A 23,784-nucleotide genomic window follows, 5' to 3' on the forward strand; every position below is an offset into this window, starting at 1 on the left:
AGAACATATGAGCACTTTAGAAATCCATATCCACCTCATTCAAGGGCACAATATGTAGTAGGATCTCTTAGTCTGTCTCTATAAACTCTCCTCTCACACCCATGTCTTGTAAGTATGTGACAAAGACTTGCCATCTCTCAAGGCAGAGCAGTTATAAAGCTGTGCAACAGTGGAATTAAACTGGATTCTGCAATCACTTAAAACACAGAATTCAATGGACCTTGATCAATGATTTGGATTTTATTGCACAAAACAACCTTAACTCAAATCAGAATGCATAAGCTTGCAGAGTTGCCTATTACCCATTATTGTCAGTACAACAGTGTATGTGCTGTGAAAATCTGCAGACATTTCAGAATTATTAAATTTTCCAAAAGATTATTGAAGATCAAATATTTTGTGCTCCTAGCTGCATGTTATGGGCGTTCTAGAACCTCAGACACTTACCACTTTTAAAACTTCAACTTCGGATTAAGGAGTTTGGTTTATCTTAGGAGTCCAATGCATTGCTAAATCATGATTTAGGGCCACCGAACATCCACAGTGAATTATATTTTGGTATTTTAATATTGCTCCTCAAAAACTTTTTACATAAATATGGACGCAACCTTGTGAACTTGGAAATGCACGTAAAAAGAAATCCATTTCAATAACAAGACATCACACGATCAAAATCTGCTCAAAAACGTTAAACTTCACAGTGAGTTTCTTTGAATTAACATATAGTGTGTGCTTTTCTTTGACTAACTGTACTGAAGATGTGAATTTACCAACAGAAATGGTGCTTCAAAAGCAGAAAAGTAGAAGAGAAGCAGGCAACAAATTTCCTCACACTTACTGTTATTATCAATGATCATCTGATCTGCGTGTCAAATATACCACCAGATCTGGGAAAATACTAGAATCTGTTCACTGTATATGACAAATCGTGATGTAAGTCGTGATGTTATTTATAATCCTTATTATTCAACAGCAAAACAAGTGAAAGGTTGTTTTGGCTCAATATGAAGAAGCCTGCTGTGGGTATCTTTGAAAATGTTCAATGAGGTTAGAATGGCCGTCATGCGCGACTGCTTTAAGGATTGTGCATGTTCTTAAAGTGCATGTGAGTTGTTGGCTGAGACATTTCAGGGTCTCCTTATGATAACTTAAAATCACATATTTGACCAGCTCTTGTCTTCTTGTTGATTGTTAGCCTTGTCGTCTCATTGGTAGGAGGCTACATGCTGGGAACAGCAAAGTTCTAATAAGAAAGGTCCAGATGTTGGAAGGCAGAAAAGTGGTGATGTTCCAGTGTATGAGGTGATGGAAGCTGCACATTTTAACAAACTGGCAACATTGACTGCTGAAAGAGACTTTACTCTGTTTTTCATACTCATATGATACATTTGCAGAGTTTCTTCAAGAAGGGCTCAATGGAAGGGAGAAGGTCCCCACAACTGTATCTTTGAATTGTTGAGTTTTCGACCTAGCCCGCTGTGCTTCACTCAGGAGTGGACAGCTTATAGATAACTGACAAAAATGGTCCTTGCCTCCTTCTCGAGATTTATCACAGCTGGGTGTCATCAGCATACTTCTGGTCGATAACATTGAAGTGTCAGATGTTTAACTACAAGGGGAGAAGGTAGAGGAGGAGGAGGAAAAATGAAAGGCAGAATCTCTATGGAACTCAAGTGAACAGCTTAAGGCTGGGGTACAAAAATACATTTATTTTTATTTATTCTGAGCACGTGGACACGAAGAGGGTCCTTCCTGAAACACAAACAGTTTCCCTAAGGTGCCACAGGAACACTAAATATACACTGGTGTAGACCGAGGCAAATATAACAAGAAGGATCGGTACAGAAGGGAGACCCCAAACCATCCCTTACCGGTTATATCCCCAGTTATTCACCAGGGGTTTTTCATTCACATGTTCAGGGTGAAAGCTGGATGAATCTGCATCAAAGACAGGCCTCAACAAATTCAATTCCTTCTATCGTTTTCCACAATATAAAAAATGTGTTATAGTTCTGAAGTTTTCTACTTTGTGTGTGTAAAAGATTAGCTGTTTATGCGCAGGCTACCTGTCTGTTTATGATAGTTTAGGGCCCTTCGTATTAATCAAGCAGATCTCAAACAGAGAACTAAGCAATTACCTAGACAATCACCAATAATGAAATGACTATTGAAAGGTAAGTATCCCCACAATATGAAACAATTAAAATGTTGTGGCCTCTTATTTAATTCACCGATTTTACAAACCCAGTAGTTTGACATCACATAGATTTATCTATTGCACAGGACTGTCATGGCCTTACTTATTGTTAGCATATTTCTTCTGATTGGCAATGGGACTAGAGCCCTTCTATCTGCAGCAATTGTCCAAAAACTCAATACTCTACTAAGAAACACATTAAAGATCTGGTTGTACTTAAAATCTCCTCTCGTTCAGCTTGCTTTGTTGGTCCCGTCAAGCTCATTTCAGACATGAATTGGAGCCTTACTAGATCATCTTAACATTTGATTAACATACATATCTAGTCAGTTCCAAGAAAATGCTTTGCAGGTTTACATATATTTCACTTTGAATAATTTTGTTAACCTCGACAACACAAGGTACGCTCATGTCTTTAAACTAAGTTTCTTTGTCACGGGTTAGCCAGGCTATTAACAAAAAAACTGAAAAAACATGAGCCAAGATCATGACATTTATTATTATTTTTTAACATTTTGTCACAATGATTTCTCTATTTGCAAGCAGTTGTGTGATATATGACAAACACAGAGGCTAAAACACAAGGTACTGTAGGAGCTTTTCAGAGTCTAGCTCCGCAGCAATGACCTCTTTCTTTATTAAACAGGAATGGATAATCCTTTACACGTTTGAAACTAATATTACCCATTTAGGCGCAGTCCATGAGATGGTGCTAAGAACAAAGACAAGACTTTGAGCACAGTTCATTAGAACACGCAATTAAAAAGTAACAGTGCAGCTCACAAAATTATGTGTTTTCAGCGGCCTTTGACTGAGTTGTCATCTCTCTTCACTGGGAAAAGGAACCCAGAGTATTATTGAGCAGAGTTTTATATATGTGACGTAAACTCATGTCCTACATCAATATAATAGTGCCAGGTGCATAATATGTATCTAAAGAATCAAAAATATCTGGAGATAAGGCTCACCACGACAATTCACAAAATAGCATATGCTTCAAGTCTAATGCCTCTGACCTAAACACCACTAAGATTTGGTCTGTTTTTTTAAATGGGGCCTTTGAGGGAGTAGCCAGTTACTTTAGGGGTGTTGGATGTCACAAAATAAATCATTAATGGTAAGAGAAAGCCCAGTTTGACACTGGAAACTTTAGTAAGCCAATTATACATCACTATTAATTCAATATCTTCACGTCTCTTAATGACAAAGTCAGACATTATTTTAGACAAGAACAGAGAGTAAATTAGACCACTTTCTTTTCAAATGCAATTGTAATAGTCACTGAGATTTGATTGACGGTTCGGGTTAGGGGCCCAGATGAAGGGGGGTGATGGAGGATTCCCGGATTCCATTGTTTTCTATGACAGAGAACCAGAGAAAACCCGTGCAACATTGTAAGGAAGAGTTAGCACACAAAGAAAAATACAGTGTGTAGATTCAACACAGAAACCTTACCATAGAGAATGACATTAATGTAGGAGAAATATCTGCTCTTTATGGACTCTATAATCCAAGTACTTCCTACACTAGCAGTTGATGGACGCAGCATTAATGCAATCAAGTCCAGTATGATCAGACCACCATGGAAAATGCCCATCTACGTTCATCTCGAATATCTAAGTGCTAAACAGAGCTGGGGATTGAAACCATTCCCAAATGCTAGTAAATGTTTACATTTATATGCCTTTATATTTATCCAGTTCGCTGCAGTTTTGGTTTGTCCTCTCTCGTCAACAAGTGCCGTTTTTTTCCTGTAGACCATTTTGTTGGAAGTGGTGAGGTTTCATTATCGTTGGCCTCCAGTGGGAGCAAGTGCATATTCGTTGGGGACTCAGTGGTGTCTAGGTTACAGTGCAACTCGTCTTTATGTAGGTGCACCTCCACAATTTCCATGGATTCTAGTTTATTTGGCAAGGTTCTTTCTTCTGCTACCATGAAGGTGTTTACCTCGTTTGCTCCTATGTCCATCTGTCTTGAACTCAAGACATCTTGTGTAGTCAACAGTTCCCCCTGCACTGTGAGCTTCATGCTTTCCTTGCAACCATTTTCAGAGGGACTAGAATGGCTATTCTGTGCGGCACTTGGCGCAGGAGAAGAAGTTAGGTACTGGCAATAATGAGATTTGCCATTCAGAACATGCCCCTCATCATGGGCAAATTCCTTCCTTAAAGCCGTCATCTGTGTCTGAAGAAGTTCACGGTGTTGAAATTCCATAGTCTGCACCTGCCAATAAACATATCGCATGGATATCAAACAACACAACTTCATAAACAAGGCTTTCCCTTTTTCTTTGTAACCTGCAGACTACATAACAGCAAAACTTCACAGACTGACTTCGGTTCCTAAAACCCCCCACCCTCCCTGGAAGGTATTGCTTCTAGGCAACAGTGAAAAAAGGGCTGTGTACTTTTTGAATGTAAAGAACCATGCAAAACTAACTTCTTTCTGAAAGGGATCATGCAAACAAAATAACGCAACTAGAGTATGGCCAACAGGAAAGATCCATGGTTGCAGTCATGCCTATATCCAGCCTGATATGTCAAAAGAGTCAACATAAAAAACTGAAAGAGGTATCCTCTGGGGATATATACACTTAAGACACACACACACCTCTACACACACGGAAGGAGGGTGTATAAAGACACTGGTACCTATTTACCGCTGAGAAGGCGGTCTACATGTACCACCAGGGATAATGGTCGATATCTGCTGTTGGCAAGAATGCTTATACCTACTCTTTCAAGGCGGGACTGAGGGCCAGATGTACAATGCATTTTATCAGTCACATCATCCCTATCAAGAGCAACATCCAGTGAAAATCCTCTAAAAAGGCCAGCTGGTACACCCAAGAACTCAGAACAGCAAAACAAGACAGCAAACAGATGGAGAGGAGATGGCGCACCAACGAGGACACCTGCGGCAGGGCAGCCTTCAAGACCTCCCTCAACTTCTGAGACCACCTGCTGAGGGCAACAAAGAAGACAGCATTTGCAGTATGCATTTAAACCAGCTCTAGCAACACCAAGGAACTTTTCAACATTGTTAAGGAATTCTCCAACCCGGCTTCCAGCGAAAACAACATCACACCCTCACAGGAGCTGTGTGACAATCTCGCCCACCGCTTCCACGACAAGATTGCAATAGTTTACAGAAACTTCAATCCCCAAACCACACTTACAGGCTTCCTCTAAAAATGCACCACCACCATAACAGACACAAAACACACACTGGAATATTCTCTCCACCCAGGACACCACCTTCACCATGAAATCTATCAACTCCAGAGTTCCCACAGACCCATGCACGTACCACATCTTCAAACTTCAGCCTGAAACTCACCACCCTACTCAACACCTCTATCATTTCTATCACTACCACAACATTTACCAATGCCTGAAAACACACAAAAGTCAGACCACTACTCAAAAAACCCTCCGCCAACCCCAGCAAACTCAAACACTACTGGCTGATCTTCCTGCTCTGCTGTGCACCAAAGGTACCTGAAAAGATCATCAACAATCAATTTGTGACACACCTGGAGCAGAACTAGTTACTCAATGTATCCCAATCCGGTGTCCATAGCAATCTCAAAACCAAAACCGAGCTGATCGCAGCCACTGATGACATCCAAACCCTCCTCCACCGAGAAGAAATAGCAGCTTTGATCCACTTCAACCTCTCAGCAGCCTTCGACACCATATCCCACCATACACTGATCGAAAAACCCCACCACATCGGCATCCAAGGGGACGCGCTCATATCGATCACCTCCTTCCTCACTCCTCACGGGAAGAACCCAGAGGATCCACCTCCCACCTTTCACCTCTGAACCCAAGAAGATCACCTGTGGTGTCCCCTAGGGCTCATCCCTAAGCACCACGCTCTTCAATGCATATATGCCCACATTGGCCAACATCACCAGATTCCACAGTCTCAATATAATTTTCTATGCAGACAACACCCAACTCATCCTCTCACTCCCCGACGACCCGGCCACCACCAGAACTAACTTCCACAGTTGCATGACAAATGTCGCCAACTGGATAAAGAACAACTGCCTGCAGCTGAACACAGACAAGACGGAAGTACTAATCTTTGGCAACAGCAGCAACACATGGAACAACTCCTGGTGGCCATCAGACCTAGGACCCGCACCCACTCCCTCCAACCATGCCAGAAACCTCAGAATCATCGACAACAAGCTCACCATGAAAGCACAGATCCTTTGCCTGCATCCTCACTGTACGCATGCTACGCAAGATCTTTAAGTGACTACCCCTACACACTAGATACATCGTGACACAAGCTCCCATCACCAGCTGACTGGACTACAATGCCCTTTATGTAGGAAATGCCACAACCTCCTACAGAGACTTCAGACCATACAGAATGCCGCTGCTAGACTCATCCTCTGCCTTCCCCAATGAACCCACATTAGAAAACTCCACTGGCTCCCTGTAAAGAAGAGATGCCAATTCAAGCTGGTGACCGACGCACACAAGGACCTGACTACATTAGCCACTGCCTGAATTTCCACCAACCGTCATTTGCCCATGCTCCCAGCATCTACCGAAGCAGAAGTGGAGGACGCTCCTTCTCCCACATCGCAGCAAAAACCTGGAACAGCTTCCCCGCACACCTCCAGACCATCACCTCATTTCCGGAATTTCGAATGGCCTTCAAGACCTGGCTGTTCGAATTAGCTTCCGAGACCTGCAAGCGTCTGGGTACCCTATCGGGTGAATAGCTGAGCTTTATAAATCCTGATTGATTGATTGAGGACTGCAGAAAGTTTTCTTAGGCAATATAAATGTTAGAAATTTTGCTAAACCCATGCCGTAGCTGAACATTGGATTATTGTAACATCTAACCACATCTACGTCTATTGGATGAGAATCAAAATCATCAGATGGAGAATAATCCTGAAATTCATCTTTATATTCATAATGCTCCACTCCTTCATCCTATTCTCCAGCGTTATGTCTAGGGTGAACACCCAATGGGGTATGGGTTATGGCAGAACTGGGGTGGCAGAGTGGGCTAAAGAACGGTGATGGATTAAACCCAGATCAGTTGACTGGGGGTGAGTGCTTGCATTGTCAACGCTCCGTCCATCATTTCCTTTGGTTTTTCTGTATGAGTTATGGCAGGCATGAGATTAAGGTTATACTGTGATTCCTCCGCTTTCTTTGATTCCTGCTTTCTACATAGATAACAATTCACAATGTCCTTGAAGAATATCCTTTGTTCCCAAGTCCTCCCTGAAAAAGTCTTAGCGTTTTGGACGAACTTCCTACATTCAGTAAAACTCTCTCTGGTGAGTACTCTATCCAACTGCAGATTCCTCACCTTTAGAATATTCCCAGGCACCAGACTGGATTCAGGTCAGCAATGTTCCACACAGACCTGTAACTGCTTCCGAATGGTGACTTCATACCACTCCAGAAGCGATGGAGCGGAGCTGCATTTAAGAGCGCAGACGTTTGTTTCTTAATCTTCACTCTTCTGCGCTCTCAGACACGGAGCACTTCAAACAAATTGAAGGTGACAAGTGTGCCAACATCTAACTCGGAACCTTACTGAACAAGTTACTTACCTTGGATAACAATATTTCTGGTACACACTCTATCTGACCGCAGATTCATCACTGTTTGAAGATTACTCCCATGCATTACACTGAATCCAGAAAATCTTAAGCAGAACCTATTTGTGCTGGCAGGTGGTCATTTCATACTGAAAGTGACATGTGTGGGCCTATTATTGGCACCACCCATCAGCTGCTTTCTGACTCAAATGCACCTGTAGACGAAGAGCCAAAATCAGATTGGTAGTGACCAGTGTGCAGGAATATAACTTGGGACCTTTTAAGGTGGGAAAGAGTCCAGTTCACAGAATGGGTAGGATGGGATCGTTGGTGAGGAATCTGTGGTTAGATAGAGTCTCTACCAGAAAGAGCATTACCGAGAGTATCTTATTCTTTTGATAAAACTTCTAACTGCATATTCTAGACCTTTTAAACAGATAGCAAAGCAGTACCTCCAAGTTGGTTGGTCCATGAACTGGCTCAAACCAAAAGGTATTGTGGGACCGAGTGGGCAAAGTGGCTGTCTCGACAAACCTGACTGTCCAAACAGCAGTGCTTTGTGAACGTATGGAAGGACACCCACGTAGCCACCTAGCAAATATCCAGGACAGGCAGTCCACATTTCAATGCAGTGGTAGTGGCCTTGGCTTTGGTTGAATGAGCCTGCAACCCTTCCACATGCTGCTTTTTAGCCAATGCATAGCAGACCTTAATGAAGAGCATGATCCAGTGAGAGATTGCCCTCTTTTGCACTGCCTTGCCTTTCTTTGCCCCAATGAATCAAATAAAGAGCTAATTGTGCACTCAGTGTTCTCTGGTACCATTGATGTAACCGCTGAGAGCCATTTTTGGATCCAGCCGATGTCATCTCTCCTCCTCCTTATAGTGGTGAAGTAGAGAAAAGAATGTCAGGAAGGTGATGGTTTGCCTGACATGAAAAGGAGTCACCAACTTTGGCAAAAAGGAGACACTCATCCTAAGAACCAGCCTTTCTGGGTGGAAAATGGGTAGGGTTACCAGAAAGGGCCTCTGTGCTGATTTTAGGGCTACCAGAAACGCTATCTTGAGGGTAAGAAATCTGAGGGGATAGCTGTCCATAGGCTCGAAACGGAGAACACATTAGTGTTAAAAGTTAGATTGAGAATGTCAACATTATCGGCACCATCTTGCTCTCCTTGGGCCCATTCGTGCACGTAAGCGGCAGCCATTTCGAGCACCATGGCCTCCTTGCCCCTCGCTGATAGCCAGCGCGTCTCTCTCTCTCTCTCTCTCTCTCAACCTCGCAAGCATTCCCCCGCACGCTGACAACCCCCCGCTCTCACATGCCCTGAGTCATAAACCCCTCTTCAGCGCGACTCTGCCTCAGAACCCCATCCTGTTCCCAGCGCGACACCTCCCTTCATTCCTTTCATGGTCCCAGGCCCTTTGATACAAGCCCCCTTTCCTGTGTGCCCGTTTGTCTTCCTCTTTCCCAGGCCGACACCTAGCTCTGCCGATACTGTTTATTGCCCCTCCCCGTACAGTAGAAAGCTTCCCTCATCAAAGGACCCCCGAGTTGATCAAAGCCCCCACCCTAAGGGATCCGATCAAACCCCCACATTCCATGAATCGGCGAATGTCCAGCTGCGCGATAATCATCACCTGTTGTGACCGGGGTGGGGACTTCAACTGTAAATGTGTGTGGGAACGGGCCTGTAGGGGAGATTCAGAGGATGTCCTTTCATACTTCAAAGCATTACAAGACTGTGTTACCTGCAATAAAATTCATTTAACTGTGTATAAGAGGCCAGGCCTCTGAGATGCGGTTAGAGCACCTCGTGACGATACTTGCTGTCCGAACTGACGTGTTCTCCTCCGGAGAGATTCTGAATAAAAACCCTTGTTTCCTGCCTTCCAGTCTCCAACGCCCGCCTCTTCATTGATTAATATCTTGTGGGTTTAGGAGGCGACACCGCCGGGCAATACTTAAGGATCTTCTAATCTGGTTGGTAGCCTGACCTTTTACAATTGGCGTCCCAAACGTGGGGCCCATCAGTGACTCATGGATCCAGAGGGAGAGGTCCTGACGACAGAGTGAACGACTGCAACGATCGGGAGCGCGCCTCTCCGATAGACCCTCGTCTGACAGCCGATCATCCGAACTTCACTGGTTCCGAACAGACCTCTCTCTCGAGTGATCTACGGTCCTGACTGGGAACCATCAGGAGTGCCGCGAGGAATACGAGGAAAAGAGGACGATCGGGCGCTGGATTCGGAAGACAAGAAACTGTCCATGCGGTCCGGGTAAGGTCGTGTAAACACGACGAATTGCGAAATGGTTATTTGAATTGTCCAGAAAATACTAGTATTACTCTTTGTTAATTTATTTGGAGATCCTCTGTCTGCAAACGGAGAAACAACAGGCTCTCCCTTTGTAAACAGTGGAGGATAGGTAATGCAACTGTCGTGTCTATCTTTCTCCCCCACTGATTAATTACTTGAAACTGAACTATTGTTCACAGACTGTCTTCTGGAGATTCTCTGTCTGCAAACAGGAAAGAGCCCCTCCCCCCCCCTTTTTACAGATAGTGAAAGGGTAGGTAACGCAGACCTTTGCGAGCCTACTTATTCTCCCCACTGAATTGTTTTTTTATTTTTTTGATATTGGTTCATGAGGTATTCACTGCCTGCAAACAACGTAGAATAGAAATATTCTGTCCAGTCTTTGCACGCAGTGATAAGATAGGCAGTGCTGACTTTTTGTCCCTCGTTGCGAGCCGTCATGTCTGTCTTCTCCCCACTGATCGGTAGCCTGTTTAGCCCGGACCGCTTATTAGAGATGAACCATCCGGCTCCACCGGAAGGCACCCCTAATAAGGACATGTTCATGAAGCATGGATTGATCGCTATAGCCTATAACAAACTGTGGCATAAATATACGAAAAAGAATGGAGAAAGTCAGTGGCCACTGATAGGATCCTTCGATGATGACAAAATAAACGCGCTAGAAACAGCCCTAGGTAAAAATAAGACAACGCCCACTATGCTTGATAGTTTCGGCATGTGGCGCAAAGAAACTGAACAACATAAAAGGAAAATTGAGAGCAGGTTGGAAAAAGAGCTGCGAAAAGCAGCCCACCTAGCTGCTCAGAAGCTAGAAGGAGAGATAAAGGAAAGAGAGAAAGCCAAACAGAAACTAGAAATGGAAACATCAAGCCAGTGCCCGGTTAGAACGCCCTCCATGCTCTACCCTGATTTATCCTCGAGACAAAAACGAGCGAGCGATGATCTGCTGTTAGGCCCTCCGGCCATCTACATGCCCCCTCCATATGCCCCTTCCCAACCCTTAGCACAACACCCACCACCCCCAGGTGCAAATGAGGGTAGTGCCACAGCTTCGGCCCCCATGGTCTCTGTGCCGGCCGAACCCCTTGTACCAAATACTCCGCAAACAACAACGTTGGGCGACCCTGAGACCCGAGGGGCCGGTTCCGCAAGAATAAACAGACTAAGGAAAGATGAGCGAACAGGGATCGATAAGATAGCAAGGACACTGGTAGAAAGGAAGGAAGGCGAAGAGTACATCACGGATATGTTTAAATCATATACGGGGAGTCACAGACGGCACTTTACTGTACGACTGTGTTACCATGTCTTGAACGCATACGAGGACCGATATCGAGACAAAGGTCCCGAGAGCCTAACGACTCTGTACCGGAAGGTCGATATCGGGGATGAGGGCGAGTGTGATGTGACGGACCTCCTTACGCGCACGCTTGAGGTTTTCCGCCACCTCACTGAACGAGAATCGGGAACTAAACCCACGACATCCGTGGCGACCGAACCACAAACTGAGCAACCTAGCACCATGATGCCAATACGAGAGGCTGCCCCTTACTGGGTTCCTCCACGAGGTGCAGGGACTCACGATGATGCAAACCACCAAGATGCAAAAGGAAGAGTAGTGTACAACTGGGTCTACCAGCCATGGGACCGACAAGAGATTCTGACATTCCGAAAATCTCTGCCTGACCTACGTAAAAACCCCACTGCCTTCTATACTGAATTGGGTACAGCCCTAGGTTCAACGATTATGACCCTGGCTGACATCGACTTGTTTTTTGGGTTATGTCTACCAGCTGATGTGTGGAAGCAAATCCGGAAAGTCGACCACCTTGAGCTGCTCGGACATACCTGGACACAACTCGAGGAAATTAACAAACAACGGGGACCGGGACAAAAGCCTTTGAAATCCATTTTAGACCTCCCGGATAAAATCGTACAGAAATTAAAAACCCTGATTCCAGAAAAGAAAGTGGACTGGTCGATAGTAACGGCCTGTCGCCAGAAACCCCAGGAGGATGCATCGGAATACTTCTCCCGGTTCGAAACGGTGTTCTCCGATTACAGCGGCCAGGACATGACCACCGCAACCGGACACCATCTGTTTGTCCAGAATTATGTTAAGGGTCTGTCATCCGAGGTCTCCCAGAAACTGCAGGCTAGCGAGAGTAGTTGGGCAGCCTCCAAACCTACGGCTATCCTCCAGATGGCCCAATATTATGAACATCAGAAAAATGAAAACGATAGGGCAACCGAGAGAAAGAAGAAGGATTTGAAAGAAAGGGTGATGATAGCCCAGCTGCAAGGGGTGACTATAGGACGAGACCAATACCGGGGAAACTATCAGACGAACGCCCCTAAATCCCAAGACCGTACTTCGACTCCCCACAGTGGACGTACAGACATTAGAGAGGACCAGTGTGCTTTCTGTAAAGGGACTGGCCATTGGAAATCCCAGTGCCCAGTTCTTCTGGACATGGTCAGAAACAAAGACCCCAAGGACATAGCAAATGGGCCGAGAAATAAGGGACAACAGCGAGGGCCCCCAAATGACACGACTAACGACAGATCAGGTAGACCAAATACATTTGATCGACCCAGGCAGAACCAATACCAGCAATCTGACTATGATGACACCCACAACTTTGCATAGGACTGCCAAGGGCAAGGGAGGGATCCAGTCGAGCTCTATGTTGACCAGCAAGGCCCTTACGTCACTGCTAAGGTCCTGGGTACCAAGTCTCCATTTCTGGTAGACACTGGCGCAACACGTAGTGCGTTATCTAAACGACTGATTCCGGGGGCACCCTTGTCTGGCTCACTTATAACATCGACAGGTTTCGATGGAACGCCCTCCACTAACCCTTTGTCCGCCCCGATCCTCTTTGACGTAGAAAACAACACCACTGACACCACGTTTTTGCTTTCCTCCAATAGCCCTGACGCCATTATGGGACTTGACCTATTGAAACACTTCCGAGCGACGATTAGATGTTCTCAAGACGGAGTTCGAGTTTTTCTTTACGACAACCCTGTCCTGCTTAGACATTGCCCTCCTCCCCGACGCATGTTTTCCATCACCGACACTGACACATCCCTACTTGACACTCTGCCTCCATACCTATGGGCCAAGACGGATTCGGACGTAGGGCGCATGTTGATCGACCCAGTGCACATTACTGTCCGACCAGACGCAACTCTCCCAAAACTTCCACAATATCGGATATCGCCCGAGGGCGAGAAGGCATTGGTAAAAATTATTCAGTCGCTAGTCGACGCCGCAGTGGTGGAGGAAGTAGTTAGCAACGTTTGCAACAGCCCTATCTTGCCCATCATCAAGAAACAGGGAGAGGGAGATGAGAAAGCATACCGTTTTATCATTGACCTTCGAGAGATCAACAAAGTGGTGGTACCCCAGTACCCTGTGGTCTCGGACATCACCACCATCCTGACTTTGATTCCTTCTACTGCCACCACCTTCACTGTCATTGACCTCAAAAATGCATTCTTTTCCATCCCCATCCACCCAGACAGCCGATACCTCTTCGGCTTCACCCTAAAAAACCGCTCATATAGGTTCTGCCGAGCACCCCAGGGCTACACAGAAAGCCCTAGCATCTACAGCCAGGCCCTCAAGAGACAACTAGATCAAGCCCAGTTACCCGACAGAGTGGCGTTAGTGCAATATGTCGATGACATCCTCTTAGCGGCCGACACCACTCCATTAGCAGTCACAGCCACCATTCAACTCCTGCACTTCCTTGCGGAAAATGGCCACAAGGTCTCCAAGAAGAAGTTGCAATTCTGCCAACCCCAGGTCACTTACCTAGGCCACCTTTTGTCCAAAGAAGGAAGAAAACTCACTCCTGATCGAATCCAAACCATTCTAGATACTCCTGTCCCTAAGACCCAGAAGCAGGTTCGCTCCCTATTAGGCCTCACCTCCTTCTGCCGACAGTGGTTACCAAACTTTAGCCTCGTTGTGAAACCACTGCTTTCTCTGCTAGGTAAAGACGTCCCTTTCCCACTCCCTTGGACCCTTGAGTGTCAAACCTCCTTCACAGAACTACGAGATGCCCTTTGTTCAGCCCCCGTCCTAGGTACCCCTGATTACAAAAAGCCCTTCTCCCTTTACACTCACGAAAGGGAGGGGTGCGCTTTATCTGTCCTGACCCAGGCCATTGGCCCTAAGCAACGACCGTGCGCTTACTTCTCTGCCACTCTTGACCCTGTAGCCAGAGCCTTGCCTGCCTGCCTTCGAGCCGTAGCTGCTGCTGCGATCTCTATCCGACAGAGTGAGGGGATCGTACTCTCGAATTCCCTCACGGTACTGGTACCCCATGCAGTCGACACCCTCCTGAACCAAACCAAAACGCAACATCTGACGAGTGCACGACTGACTGGATACGAACTGACTTTGCTTGCACCCCATATCGCCCTGAAAAGATGCACCACACTGAACCCGGCAACCTTGTTACCCTTGCCAGAGAACGATCCCAACGTGCACCCTGTACATGACTGCGTGACTCTTACGGACGAACAGACTAGAAGTAGGGTTGACCTTAGAGACACTGCTGACCCTGACCCTGACGGAGAGCTGTGGGTGGACGGTTCTTGCATCAAACTCCCCGATGGCACCACTTCCGCTGCCTATGCAGTCACCACGGCCCGAACTGTAGTTGAGACAGCCCGTATCACGCAACGATCTGCCCAGGCGGCGGAACTGATTGCCCTGACCCGAGCCTGCATCCTGGCAACAGGAACTACGGCGAACATTTACACCGACAGCCAGTATGCCTTTGGGGTGGTTCACCACTTTGGGCTCCTTTGGAGGGAAAGGGGATTCTTGACCTCACACGGCACCCCCATTTTGCACGGGGATCTAGTCTCCGCCTTGATCGAGGCCGTCCTTCTCCCCAACAAGCTTGCAGTCGTCAAATGCCAGGCACACAAAAAGGTGACAGACATCATTGGGCAGGGAAATGCGCTAGCCGACATCACTGCCCGAACGACAGCTGAAAATAGGACGACAACACATATGTACGTGACCAGGTCACAAGCAGAAAAATGGACTGACGCTAGAGACACTATTAGGGACATTCAAACGGCTAGCACACAACACGAGTTGACTGAATGGACACGGGTGGGATTAAAAGACGATGAAGGCTGCTGGCGGACAAGAGACACAAACAAATGGTTGCTACCTGATTCATACCTGATTCCCATACTGGCTATGGCACACTCCCCTGCCCACATAGGATCAGCCCCCATGATTGAACTTGTCTCCAGAGTTTGGCACAATGATAAAATCACAGATTCCGCCAAACGTCTGGTCCAACAATGCTTGATATGCCTGCAACACAACCCCGGGAAAGGAACTGTAGTGCCCCGGGGTGGATTTGGGGTCCCAAACCACCCATTTGAGGTCCTGCAAATGGACTACATCCAGCTAGACAGGTGCCAAGGCCTGAAATATGTACTTGTCGTGGTGTGCGCCTTTAGCAAATGGGTGGAAGCATACCCAACCCGTGACAACACTGCTATGGCCACTGCAAAAGTACTGTTAAAGGAGTTTTTCCCCCGTTACGGCCTTTGTCGTATTTTATGGAGCGATAACGGCCCCCACTTCATAGCCGAAGTCATCCAGTTCATCTTAAAGGGGTTGGGCATCAAGCAGAAATTCCACGCAGTCTTCCACCCCCAGTCTGCTGGACTAGTTGAGCGACACAATGCCACTCTAAAGCTTAAACTGGCCAAGATAGTGGCTACCACGGGTCTGAAATGGCCAGACGCCCTCCCATTGGCATTGCTATCAATGCGCTCCACCCCCACCAGACATCACTTAACACCCTATGAAGTTGTTTTCGGTCGACCCATGAGTATCTGGTCTGCACCGAAACCAACTTCCATTCATGACGTCCCGGACGTCCTAATGTCTGATTATCTGTATAAATTGACTGAAACTCTGTCTGTCATTCATCAGCAGGTGCAGCAGGCCATCCCCGATGCTTCCAGGGGTCCGGGTCACGCCATCCAACCCGGGGATTTCGTGCTGATCCGAAACTTTCAGCGGACGAAAAGTTTGGAACCCCGGTGGACGGGCCCCTGGCAAGTGTTAATCACCACCCGGACGGCTCTTCGTGTGGAGGGGAAAAGGCATTGGCTGCACGCGCACCACTGTAAGAAGGTCTCCCCGACCCTGGCCATGGCAGAAAACATCGGCGACCAAGAAGAGCTCCTGAACAAGGACCGACCGTCACTAACCTGCTATCCTGATACCGAAGCCCTTGAACTTTCCAAATTCTCTGATCCCACTGTGCCATCCAGAGAAGGGTATTTCCTGCGTCGAAAGGAGGGAGCTTCGGCTAAGTAGACCACAAACTAAGTTAAATCTCAAAACGGTGACCCAAAGCAATCAAGGGTTGCCTGGAGAGAAGCTAAACTAAGTCTGTGGTTCTGCCCACTACCGAGCACCTTGAAAATGAAGATGATGGAAGCGCCAGATAAGAAGATGATGGAAGCGCCAAATAAGAAGATGATGGGGACAACAGGAAATACCCACTACAGAAACCCAAGAACAGACAGACTCCACAGCTCAAAGACAATTGCACTCTTCATCGCAATCCTTTTTTGCTTTCTCCTCATGACCACACTCTGGATCGTGGAAGAAAATGCACCTGCTCATGAGACATTCCTGACCACTGCTCAGCCTATCACCACGAAGGAACATTATCTGATTTCGCTCTCTCCCCAACTCAGAGAGAGACGAAAGGAGTTTTGGAATAACTCTTTCGTACAGCTCCTTCACCAACACAATCTCGCCACCAATGCCACCAACTGTTGGATCTGTGGGTTGCTACCCCACGCCGCTGGACACTCGATACCATTCATCCCCTCACCCTTCTCGGTTCATGGCTCCTGCCTTGCTTGGCTGATCCTCCTGCAAGAAAGCTATAAGGACAATGCCACCTCCAGCAAACCCGTAACGCCTTTCTCCCACGGGGTCCGGCGAAACAAAACAAAGACACACTTCTGCCCACAGACCTCCAACGACTCCATCCACATGGACATCCCTGCTAAAGAACGAATTGAAATGCAGGTGTTCAACAATCCAACCAGACCCACCTTCTCCTACCTGCGGAAACGAACGGCTGCCACTCTGACTGTGGCCCTATCAGTCATCAACGTCACAGGCCACATGTGCATAGAAGGACATGGGACACAGCTGGTGGGCCGCAGCGCATGCCGATTTACCCGAACTTTGGACACTGCGGATCCACCTTCCTTTGTGTCGTCCCCAAACATGTATTTCGTCTGCGGCACAAAGGCCTACACCTGGCTCCCCAAAGGCTGGGGGGGCACTTGTTTCATCTCCTTCGTCCTTCCTCCGACTTATGTGGCCCCAGCGAATCATCATAGGCAAAAACGAGCCAAGGACATCGAGCAAGCCGACTCAACAGGAGCACAGTTCCTCGATGCTATGAAGGGACTTGTTCCTCTTTGGGGCCCGATGGCAAACAGCCGGGCCATCCGACATTTGACTCAGGCAGTTGAGACAACAATGAATATCACAGCTGGTATCTTTGCCAACAACACCGCCGAACTCCAAGCGGTCCGCTTGGTGGCCCTACAGAACCGCCTTGTCCTAGATGTGGTTCTTGCGGACCGTGGTGGAGCATGCCGCATTATTGGGTCCAGCTGCTGTACATACATACCGGACAACTCGCCCTCAGTGTACAAAGCCATCGAACATCTTCACAGACTCTCTTCGGAAGTTCACCAGGAACAGGAAGAATGGTCGCTTGGTGGTTGGTTCTGGAACACTGTTAAGAACTGGGGCTGGAGACTGTTCACCATTATCCTGATTCCTATAGTTGTAATATGCGGTCTATGCTTAGGAATCCAATGTCTGCCACCCCTGTGTTCATTATGTGCACAATGTATTTGCCCTAAGACTGTGGACTTTGGAAACGAACGCATGGGAGCATTATATGATGCCGAGGTTGGGAATTTGATGAAGATTGACATTGAGTAGGCAAGTTGGCTAGATATGTTGAAAAGGGAGGACTGTTAAAAGTTAGATTGAGAATGTCAACATTATCGGCACCATCTTGCTCTCCTTGGGCCCATTCGTGCACGTAAGCGGCAGCCATTTCGAGCACCATGGCCTCCTTGCCCCTCGCTGATAGCCAGCGCGTCTCTCTCTCTCTCTCTCTCAACCTCGCAAGCATTCCCCCGCACGCTGACAACCCCCCGCTCTCACATGCCCTGAGTGATAAACCCCTCTTCAGCGCGACTCTGCCTCAGAACCCCATCCTGTTCCCAGCGCGACACCTCCCTTCATTCCTTTCATGGTCCCAGGCCCTTTGATACAAACCCCCTTTCCTGTGTGCCCGTTTGTCTTCCTCTTTCCCAGGCCGACACCTAGCTCTCCGATACTGTTTATTGCCCCTCCCCGTACAGTAGAAAGCTTGCCTCATCAAAGGACCCCCGAGTTGATCAAAGCCCCCACCCTAAGGGATCCGATCAAACCCCCACATTCCATGAATCGGCGGAATGTCCAGCTGCACGATAATCATCACCTGTTGTGACCGGAGTGGGGACTTCAACTGTAAATGTGTGTGGGAACGGGCCTGTAGGGGAGATTCAGAGGATGTCCTTTCATACTTCAAAGCATTACAAGACTGTGTTACCTGCAATAAAATTCATTTAACTGTGTATAAGAGGCCAGGCCTCTGAGATGCGGTTAGAGCACCTCATGACGATACTTGCTGTCCGAACTGACGTGTTCTCCTCCGGAGAGATTCTGAATAAAAACCCTTGTTTCCTGCCTTCCAGTCTCCAGCGCCCGCCTCTTCATTGATTAATATCTTGTGGGTTTAGGAGGCGACACCGCCGGGCAATACTTAAGGATCTTCTAATCTGGTTGGTAGCCTGACCTTTTACATTAGAGAAGTCAAAACTAAATATAAATGCCACTGGGGCATAATAAAAAGAAAAGGGAGAAACAGGTGTTGTAACCCCTTGAGAAAAGGCATCGCAACTGGTGACTTAATCAACAATGACTGGCCTGGCAACTGTAAAAAGGCCAAAACAGCCGGTAGGTACCCTTCAACTATGCCCAAAGCAAGGCCTTGTTGGGCTAGGGTCAACACATACAGCAACACTTCAGACACCTTGCTGTGAAGTGGGTGAACTTGTTTGGTAATGTATCACCAGGCTACAAACTTGCCCCTATGGCAGGCATTTACTGACTTCATGAAGAGAAACCTGGCCACCAAAATAACATCCACAACCTCGAGGGAGGTCGAAAGAGCTCAACCTTTGCAGCTCCATCTCTATGTATGAAGGTTGAGTGTGTGCAGATTGGGGTGCAGGACCCTGGCCTACTACTGCGGCAGGAGATCCTCCACAAGAGGCAGTTTCATCAGAGGATAATACACATGCAGAATGCGTTTCCAAGGGACAGCCACTTTAGGAAATACCAATGCACAGAAGTTCTGACATTGTGCGTTCTCAGCAGTGGTGAATAGATCGAGCCGAGGATCTCCCCATTCATGGAGGAGACCATGCACCACCTCCTGGTGTATCCACCATTTGAGGTCCGCAAGGCATCAGTGCCTGAGTTCATTAGTCTTGATGTTCAGAGAACCCACCAGGTGCTGCACCAACAGGAAAATTCCCTGGCGGTCCAGCCACGACCAGAGGTGCAGAGCCTCCTGGCACAAGGTTCACAGCCCCATCCCACCTTTCATCCTGCAGTACCACATGGCAGTGGTGTTGTTGTCTGTGAACACCTGAATCAAACTCCCACTGATGGATGACAGGAAGACTTTCAATGCCAAGTGGATGGCTTGCAGTTCAAGTAGGTTGATGTGGAGCCAGGCCTCTGCCAGAGACTAGATGCCTAAGATCTCCACCCCTTCCAAGTGGCCACACTACTCTAAGAGTGACATATTGGTCACCACTGTCAGCTCAGAGTGGTAGGGAGAGGGGTCTGCCACTGACCTATTTGTGATCCAGTCGCCAACACTGCATATCTTTCACAGTCTTCCCAGAAATCTGGCCTTGATTGGAGAGCTCTCAGCGGTGATGGGTCCAATCGGAGTTCAGATCCCACGACACAGCCCGACAATGTCACCTGGCATGCTTGACCAGCAGTATGCAGGAGCTCATCAGTCCAATGAAATGGAGCACCAGCAAAGGAGTAAGGTGTTGTTATGTTCCATATAGGTACCCTAATATAGGCTCAGGTAGTCACCTAAACCTTCACCTATATTCTCCCTACCATTGCACTACATAACGATTCTTAGTACTGACCTTTTACCTAGTTACGGTGATGTCCAAAGATGACATGGGGTTTTCTCTGAAAAGCTTAAGCCTCATTCATTATGCATGAGGATTCTTGGAATCTCAGCAGGACAAGCAGGCCTACCATGTCCAGCATAAAAACTATGTTTAAGGGTCATTCCTTCCGTCATCCCAGTCCGACATGACGCAGCAAGGTAGATCCCCAGGGGGTGCCACTTTGGGTATATATACATAATCTCTTGCTAAAATAGTCATAGCAGTAAAGGACTTCCATGCCCACACACTGACGTGAGACGCTGAGGCTCCTGCATGCAGATACTCCAGCTCGCAGTGGTCTAACATCCCTTGCGTGGTGTCCAACTCGAGACCAAGACGGGGTCCCACAGTCTCTCACTTCAAGTAATGGGGTTGACTTTATCCTAGAGGGATTCTTGGCTTTATACCCACATATATGCTAGGTACACTTAGGTACATCAAGTAAGGGATTGCAGGAGTACGTATTTTACTACTGTCATGTATTTTATGTACTTGCCTGCATTCATTGTTTTAGCATGATGGTAGAAATCTCCCATCCTTTTACTCTGTTATTGCTTATAATCATTGATATCTGTTACTGTCTAAGGGTTGTTTGAGCACACCTATTTTATACTAGAAGGACGCTGGTTCAATAAATGCTTATTGAGGAACGTCCCCACCGTTTATTATGTGTATCTCCCTGAGACAAAGTGAGCACGAGTGACTGAGTGAAAAGTAGTACACTGTTTCCACGATCCTGAGGGATCAGAGTTGTCATGTTCGATAGTTGCCAAGAACTATTTTCTCCTTGGTAAGAGGCGTTTCTAGTGGCACTGTGAGCTACTGGTGTACAGGCTGACATATACGGTAGGGGTGTCCAGAATCAGTCTGACTCCAATCCTACAGTACATGTTGTCTAAACGTGCAGATCCTATATAGGTTTTTAGGAACTACACGACAGTGCTTCTTCGGCTAGTTTATAGTGAACCCCAATGATGTCAGGAGATTTTAGTAGCCAGTTGTTGAGGTAGGGAAAGACTGGAACAAAGACTTCAAAGATGAACTGCAAACGCCGCCATCTCTTTCGTGAACACTAAAGAGCTGCTGATGAGGCCAAAGGGGAGCTCCGCGAACTAGAAATGCTCCTGGCCCACTGCGAACCGCAGACAATGCCTGTGGGCCTGCAGGACGGGGATGTGAAAATAAACATCATGCAGGTCCAATGCTACCATCCAGGATCAAGGACAGACACAACCTGGGCCAAGGTGAGCAGAGCATTTTGAATTTTTCCCTCCAGAGGAAGGCATTGAGTGGGCACAGGTCTAAAATAGGGTAGATAAATCCACCCTTTTTTTGGCACCAGAAAGTAGCGGGAATAGGAACCACAACCTACTTCTGGTATCAGCACCTTCTCAATGGCTCCTTTGGCCAAAACAGCCTGCACTTCCTGGGGCAAAAAGTGCAAATGGTCCTCCGTCTGCCATTCTGAGGATGATGGGAAGGGCGGAAGTGTTTTGAGAAGTGGTAAAGCATAACCCAGCTGCACTGTCTGCAACACCAACTTGTGCAAGGCAATGGCTTGCCAACCTGGAAGAAAGTGTTGGATCCTGTCTGAGACAAGGTAGCTGTATGCTGCCAAGGACACACCAAAGAGGCTTATGGGCTGAGACAGCTGGAGAGGTGGGCGACTGAGCAGTATGCTGTCCCTGATTTCCATGAGATCATTGGTATCGAGGCCACAAAAGGGCAGAGGAGATTGCTGAGTCGTTTTCAGCTGTTGGCAATGTAGAAAGCCCCTACCATAGCCACAGAGGGGGAAAAACTATGGGTGTAGGCACAAAAAATGTGCTGTGGACCTACTAAAGTGCTCCAGAGTGCAGTCTCCCTTATCCGGGTCAACCGGCATGTCCATCTGGCTAGCCTGAATGACTCCTGAAAATCTGGTGGATCACATCCAAGTTTGCCTGTAGACTGCCACACTGCGGCCAGTGGCTCTACCCACTAAGTCAGTGGTATCAAGCCCTCAACGAATAATTAACTTAGCCACATCATGCCAATCCTGAATGGTCTGTGAGAGGATAGCACAAGCCTCCTCTGGGATGAATGGCAGGACCTGGGTAAGGAAGTCCCTTAAGGCACATATATAACACCCTAAAAAACCACTGCCATTCACAGACCGCAACACAAGAGTTGTAGAAGAGAAAACTCTCTTCCCAAAGGTCTCAATAAGTTTGGATTCCCTGGCAGGAGTTATGGCATACACATTTAGGTTAACCTAACGCGCTGAAGCCTGCAACGGTATACACCCGTTACAACGGATCTTTTACTCCGCACTACCATTACAACGCGACCATTACTCCGCATACCATTACAACGCATTGCGCTGGGGGGCGCTCTAGGATAGGGAATAAGTATAATTTACTATCCAACACCTTCCCTAGGGTCCACGGGGACTGGAGTTAGAATAGTAAATTATACTTACCACTATCCAGCGCCCCAAGGCGCTATGCGTTGTAACGGTATGCGGAGTAAAAGTCGCGTTGTAATGGTCTGCGGAGTAATAGTATGCGTTATAACGTCATACATCCGCCTGCAACACCAAGCTCTCAGTGAAGGATCCTATGTCAGAAACACAGGATCCTCAGGTGCTAAGCCAATCTAGCACTTGAGCAGGGGCCCCAAGCATGGTTTAGCTCAGGTTTCCAAGAGAGTGTTGTGAGAGCTGGATTAAAGAGAAGGAAGAGTTGAGACCTTAGTCAATACATTCATTTTTACCTCCTGAATGGGGAGCTCTACGTTCAAGACTTCAGCATCCCTCCACCAGAGGCGAAAACAAGTCAGCATCTGGAGAAGTGCCCAGTCCACTGGCATGTTGGAGATACTCATGCCAACTGTCCTCATGGGAGGCCTGAGCAAATTCATCTCCAGTATCACCCAAGCCATTATCGGAATCGGTCCCAAAAAGATAATGCATAAGTAGTGTCTCTTGAGGCAAGCGCATCTTGTGTTTGCTTTACCCAGTATCAGAGGATTGCCTGTGTTTTGAGGAGTAAGTGGCATTGAGCGGCACCTCGGTCAAGGTCGTGTGGCACCACATCTGAGTCAGACAGCATTATGGGCAGCTGGCGTCAGATGTGGTGGATCACGCTCTGGGGTGGGATGTGGCCTCAGGAGGTGGGGTTGAGTACCAATGCCGGTATGGACTCAGGAATGGATCCAGAGGGCCCAGCTGGTGCTGAGGGAGGTCCCAGTGGTGGATATCCAAATGGAAAACCTCTCGGCTCCTTGGGGCCATTAGCTGTGCCAGTGGGAGCAGGTCCGGTGCCAAAAATTTATAGCATCACATTCTGAAGCT

General features: G+C 47.3%; 1 protein-coding gene across 1 annotated transcript in view; it reads right to left on the reverse strand.

Moving 5' to 3' along the window:
• Window positions 1-3,375: 3,375 nt before the first annotated feature.
• LOC144792263 (uncharacterized) overlaps window positions 3,376-23,784 on the reverse strand; it is a 236,308-nt gene continuing 215,899 nt past the window's right edge. Inside the window, exon 8 of the mRNA XM_078667186.1 lies at window positions 3,376-4,420. Coding sequence (XP_078523312.1) covers window positions 3,890-4,420 — 531 coding nt within the window. The 3' untranslated portion in view covers window positions 3,376-3,889. The remainder of the gene's footprint in view (window positions 4,421-23,784) is intronic.

This window comes from Lissotriton helveticus, chromosome 11 (genome assembly GCF_964261635.1).
Source record: "Lissotriton helveticus chromosome 11, aLisHel1.1, whole genome shotgun sequence".
In the NCBI taxonomy this organism is placed as follows: Eukaryota; Metazoa; Chordata; class Amphibia; order Caudata; family Salamandridae; genus Lissotriton; species Lissotriton helveticus.